The following is a 5912-nucleotide window of genomic DNA, read 5'->3' as shown; positions in this document are numbered from 1 at the left end:
ACAACCTTTATTGGACGCCCCTTAGCAGGGTCACGACCGGGGCCAGCCACCGTGACAACCCCAGAACCGAGCAGAAAGGACCGGTACTGAGTGACTTGTGGCCCTGTGTCTGGGGGCGCTCCACATACACTTGTCTTCCAAGCTGAAGGTTTTCTCAGTTGATCCTTCTCTCCATTTGGACCCATACTTTCACTTGGCACTTTGACGAGGAAGCAATATCCCTCTTTTCCTATGCTGACCATCACCTCGTCTATGCTCAGTCATAAGCAAACTAACAACAAACTAAACAGTGAACCAAGGGAAATTAGGAGGTCCAAAAGCACTCAAAAAATAATACTAAATTAAGCATGAGCCCAAGGTAGTTGCACAAATAAATACATTTTTGTAAAATATTTTTTACTATTATTTTATTAAATATACAGTAGGTTAAAAAACCCTCATGTGTCCAATGCAGTAATGTAAAATAAAAAAATATGTAATTTTTACGACGCATTTGTGAAACACTTGTTGGCTGTATTTTGTAGGTGTGCCACTATAATGGTTGGACTGGGGTGTCTGGGGCATACAGGTCTAATTGACTATTGGGGCCCACATTACATCTATATGCAAATATCCATTATAACCCACATATTTTCTGGCAAATGTTAGCTGCTTTGAACAGCTGACATGTGCCTCTAACAGTCTCAAGTGGAATCGCTATCCACCTGCGGCTATTAACTAGTTAAATGCCGCTGTCAAACTCTGACAGAGGCATTTAACACAGGCTTCCGGCAAACGCACCGGAAATCCTGCCCATTGCCACCCATGCCACATGAACGTGGGTCGCCGATGGGTTGGTATGACAACCAGAGGTCTCTTGCAGACCTCTATGCTTGTCACTGCCAGATTGCTATGAGCGTCACCCGATGGTCGACGCTCATAGCAAGTGAGCAGTTCTGCTACATACAGGCAATCTAATCGCCTGTATGTAGCAGAGCCGATCAGGCTATGGCAGCTTCTAGACTCCCATGGAGATTATTGAAGTATGCCCAAAGTAAGAAAAAAAATTTTTTATTAAAAAAATTTAAAAAATATAAGTTCAAATCCCCCCTTTCGCCCCATTCAAAATTTTAAAAAATCAATCATACACATATTTGGTATCGCTACATTCAGAATCGCCCCTATCCAACAATATAAAAAAAAATTAACCCAATCGCTAAACGGCGTAATAAAAAAAAGTCAAAACGCCAGAATTACTTTTTTTCGTCGCCGCAACATTGCATTAAAATGCAATAATGGGTGATCAAATGATCAAAAGAACAAATCTGCACCGATATGGTATCATTAAAACCGTCAGCTTGGCATGGAAAAAATAAGCCCTCACCCAACCCGAGATCACGGGTAGCATTTAGTGAACCTAGTAAAAAAGCAAAATAAAAAACTATTTTGACCAAAAAATAAGGCCGGCGTCACACTTGGCGTAAGACATTACGGTACGTTTTCTACGTCCGTAATACGCGCGTGATACGCCAAAATGTCTCCGTAATCTCTCTCCGTAGTTCTTGCGTCGCCTAGGTGTGGTCGCGTATTTTGCGCATGTACTGGTCCGTGTGTAATCCGTATGTGATCCGTATGGCGTTTTTACCACGCACCATTCCAAAATGGACATTTAACGGTTTTCTGGCCTGCAAATCATTTAAACCATCATTAACAACAATATTTAAGCCCTCGACAACAGGTGTACCCCTCCCATATGCCCTATATGTTCTCAAGCATATTTTGGCTGTGGTACTTGGAGCTCCCAAACATGTCTGACCATGTGTATTTAAGCACAACTCAGCGGGTGTTGCTTCACTGGGTGTTGTCTCGTCGCTTTGGCCAGCCATATACGGTCAATGCAGATCCGCGAAGGAGGAGACAAAGATTGTGGGTCCATCCTCTATTGACCCAACGCCCGAGTAAAGGACATTTCCAGAGACTCTATTCATCTTTGAGGGCCCATCCAGACAAATTTTTCCTGTATACTCGCATGTCCATCAGGACTTTTGACATGTTGCTGGAGATCTTACGTACTGGACTCACCTATCAGGACACCTGGATGAGAAAAGCCATCTCTGCTGAGGAGCGTCTGCTCCTAACCTTACGGTATGTATTTAGACCTTTTAGATTTTGTTGTGTTGGCCAATGTGTTTTGTCCTACTATGTTTCAGTTCCTTAACTTAGACATGAGGCCACAAGCACATTTCTAAAAATGTGTTTAATATTTGATTATAGTAATACTGTGAAATGTCCCTTTTTGCTTACTCAATAATCACAGAGAAAATTTACTAGACACTTGTGTTTCGTCCTGTTTTCATATTCCTCATGTTCCTTTATTTTGTTTTCCTTGTTTTTCAGCTTCCTGGCCACAGGCTTGTCCTATGCGGGTCTACACCTGGAGTTTCTCATTGGGCGTTCTACCATTTCAGTCATTGTTAGGACAACCTGTTCCCAAATATGGCTGAAACTTAACGAAGTTGTGATGCCAGAGCCAAAAATGGATGATTGGCTCAAAATCGCCACTGGATTCCAAAATACTTGTGACTTCCCTAACTGCATTGGAGCTGTGGATGGGAAACATATCAGGGTGCGTAAGCCGCCGAACTCTGGTTCCCAATTCTACAATTATAAGCAGTTTTTCTCTGTAGTTATGTTAGCAGTTGCTGACAGCAACTACAGGTTTATAATTGTAGACATTGGGGCCTATGGCCGAACTGGAGACTCTAGGGTCTTCAATTCGTCCATAATGGGTCGCCGGCTACGTGACAACCAGTTGAACCTCCCACCACCACAACAACTCCCAGGCTCCAATGCGGAAGCAGTGCCTTTTGTTTTGGTTGGAGATGAGGCCTTCCAACTGACGAGGCACGTCATGAGGCCTTACCCCAGGCGCAACCTTGACCACCGGCGGAGGGTTTTTAATTTGAGACTTACCAGGGCACGGAGACTGGTTGAGTGCGCCTTTGGGATTCTTGTAGCCAAATGGCGTGTTCTTCAGTCTGCAATTCAGCTGAGTGAGGCTTCAATCAATGAAGTGATCAAAGCCTGTGTAATTCTACATAATTTCACCAGAATACATGATTGTTTGTCTACTAATTTGCATAATCACGTCATGACCAATCATAGTAGGCCTCCCCCATATGTCCCTCCTCGGCGACGTCCCCTTTCTGGCCTAAAAGTTCGGGATGTGTTCACCAATTATTTTTTGAGTCCTCAGGGTGCCACTCCCTGGCAAGACTATGCAATTTTGCATGTGTAATTATTTATGTACCTAAATTTTGCCATTATCAAGTTTGAAAATATGTCTGCTGTGTTTAATTTTTTGACATATGGTTCTGATCATATCATGTGTGTGTGAGTTAAGAAGAATGAACAGAGTGCATACATAGTTTTTTGTTAAGTAAAGGCAATTTTACTTCTTAAACTTGTTTTTGGTTTTTTTGTTTGTTTTGGCATAACCAATCTTTGTGCACAAAAAAGAACAGCTTTTTTTTAACCAAAAAAAAACAACAAAGTAAAATAAAAGCATTACAGCTTGCTTTTTAAGCACAAACCAAACCAAATGTCTTAAACAAATTAAAAAAAAGTTGTACCCAACATTACAAGTCCTGGTACGTAGGAAGGGGAGAAGTGGCTTGGTCTGGGTCACCATCAGATGGCCTTTGCAGGCCCAATTGTCCAGCAGCCTGTGCGGCTGTTATAGTGGCTTGCGGGAAATTCTGCCTGCTCTGATGCTGGCCACTTTGATGAGTGGGGCCTGGATTTGGGAGATAACCCTGATGTTGCAGCCCATATGTGCGGGAATCATACCCCAACCCAAAATGACCATATTGTCCAAACCCAGGTTGGGACCAGCCTCCAGCACTGGGTGCGGACAAGTGGCCATATTGGGATGGTTGATGATATCCTGCAATATGGTGCTGATGTTGCCATTGTTGGTTAGTTGGTGGTTGGGGTGGAGGTGTTGGCTGACGTGGAGGGGGTGCTTCAGATCCTTGGTGCGCATGCTGGCCTTGTAGTCTCGGAGGCCGCAGAATATTTTCAGGTGACATCTGCCACTGTTCAATCATCTGCATCAGATTGTATGGGTTATTTGGGGGGGTGCATGCGTCAATAAGGATCTGAAAACACCCTCTCAAACGCAGCCTCAACTCCCGCTCTATGGAGCGTAAATACTGGGCAAGGCTCCGTGTGAATCCCTCCTCCCCATCATCCTCTCGAACCCGGGCCAAATAGTTCATGACCCCAGCATCCACGTTTTGCCTGCTTTGGCGAAGCTCTCTCCTGCGTCGTGCACGCTGGGGTCTGACTGCAGCCTGTGGGGATCGGTCCAGGGCAACAGTTGGGCTGCTGCTATTACCAGGGTCATCCTGGCTAGGTGCTGCTGCTGCAGAAGAGAACTGTGGGCCCTCTGGGTTTTCTTCAGAAGCAGCTGGAGCTGGGTGGGCAGATGATGAAGATGCTGTAGGTCTTGCGCAGGAGGGAGCAGCAGATGGACCAGCCACCTCTTCACCTTCTCCAACTGGGTCAATGACCAGTTCTGAGTCCGACCCTGTCTCCCTGTCAGTGAGGTTAGACTGAGTTCTGCAAAGATAAATTTGACCAGTTACTATGTTTTTTGGAATCATCTCTCAACATTCAAAAATTAACCCATTTTGAGATGTTTTTACTTACGGCCTGAGGTCCATGCTGGGGTTAAGGAAGGTTAGGCGGTCAAAGTAGATGTATTTTTTTTTTTTAGGAGGGGCCCCGGCTCCACTTCTCTCCCGCTGCTGCCTCTCCCTCCTATACTGGTCCCGGATACTCCGCCACCTTGTTGTAACATCATCCACTGAAACAACAAAAAATACACACATTGCTTAGACCATTATGCAGAGTGCTCACACAAGGTGTAATGGAGTACACAGATTGCAATGTAGCATAGAAAGAGGCTTTTGTGGCTCACATTAAGCCAGAATTTCCTCTAAAAAATACAAATTAGGAAGAAAGGCCACAAGGACAGAGTCAGCTAACCTCTATCACAGAAAAACAAATTACTGGAAAACCATGTTATTAAGGGAACACCTGTTCTAAACCTTAATCAAATCCATTTATCATATCCAGCACCATGTATATACTGCTTGGATATATATAACTTTAAGGATGAATTAATAAATTAAGGTTTAGCAATTCAAAGTAGTAAGGGCCTGCTGTTTAGCAAGAACATTACATTGCAAACATGGGTGTACTTACTTATTTGTCGCTGGGCCGCACGTGGCTGCTGGTCATACTGGGGGAAGAGGGACCCACACACGCTCCTCCATGCAGCTTGTTTTACTGCCCTGTTGGCATAGTTGGGGTCTCTTTGGTCCCAGATTTCTGGCCTCTCCTGGATCAAAATGATCAGCATGTCAACATTAATTATGCTGGCCATGCTCAATCTCTCACTCCGTGGAGGCGTGCAGCAGACTTCCGGGTTCACTGTCTGGCTTTTTCAGCTAATTAGCATGTCTCACCTGCCTGATTGATGGCTTTCGAAAGTTCAGGACATCTGCCAGTGAGGTGCGTATTTCTCGCAATGCACACGCATGGTCCGTATGCATTCCGTATTATACGCTCTCCCATAGACTTGCATTGGCGTTTTTTTTGCGCAATACGCTGACAAACGCTGCATGCTGCGATTTTGTACGGCCGTAGAGGAACGTATAATACGGATCCGTAATATACGCCTAAAAGGACTAGACCCATTGAGAATCATGGTGCCGTATGTTTAGCGAGTTTTACGTACGTAGATTATGCGCTCTTACGCACGTAAAACTCGCATGTGTGACGGCGGCCTAAAAGTTATGTCTCTGGGAAGAAGGGGAGCAAAAAAAAATGAAAATGCAAAACCAAAAATACCTCTGGTTATTAAG

General features: G+C 44.4%; 1 protein-coding gene across 1 annotated transcript; it reads right to left on the bottom strand.

Annotated features, from left to right (window-relative positions):
- Nucleotides 1-3141: 3141 nt before the first annotated feature.
- On the bottom strand, nucleotides 3142-5381 carry LOC138657251 (uncharacterized). Its single transcript, XM_069744917.1, has 3 exons — nucleotides 5251-5381; nucleotides 4693-4849; nucleotides 3142-4602 (listed from the first exon to the last, which is right to left on the bottom strand). Coding segments are annotated over exons 1-3 (1143 nt in total). The 5' UTR covers nucleotides 5252-5381; the 3' UTR covers nucleotides 3142-3617.
- Nucleotides 5382-5912: the final 531 nt, after the last annotated feature.

Source organism: Ranitomeya imitator, chromosome 1, assembly GCF_032444005.1.
Source record: "Ranitomeya imitator isolate aRanImi1 chromosome 1, aRanImi1.pri, whole genome shotgun sequence".
Lineage (NCBI taxonomy): Eukaryota > Metazoa > Chordata > Amphibia > Anura > Dendrobatidae > Ranitomeya > Ranitomeya imitator.
Note: the sequence above shows the minus strand (reverse complement) of the source record. Positions and strands in the feature narration are given on the sequence as shown.

What these genes read in the sequence shown, in the direction of transcription:
- LOC138657251 (XM_069744917.1), bottom strand. An exon ending in CCCAGCATGGACCTCAGGCC is followed by an intron (nt 4,603 to 4,692) that starts GTAAGTAAAAAC and finishes TTATCTTTGCAG; the next exon opens with AACTCAGTCTAACCTCACTG.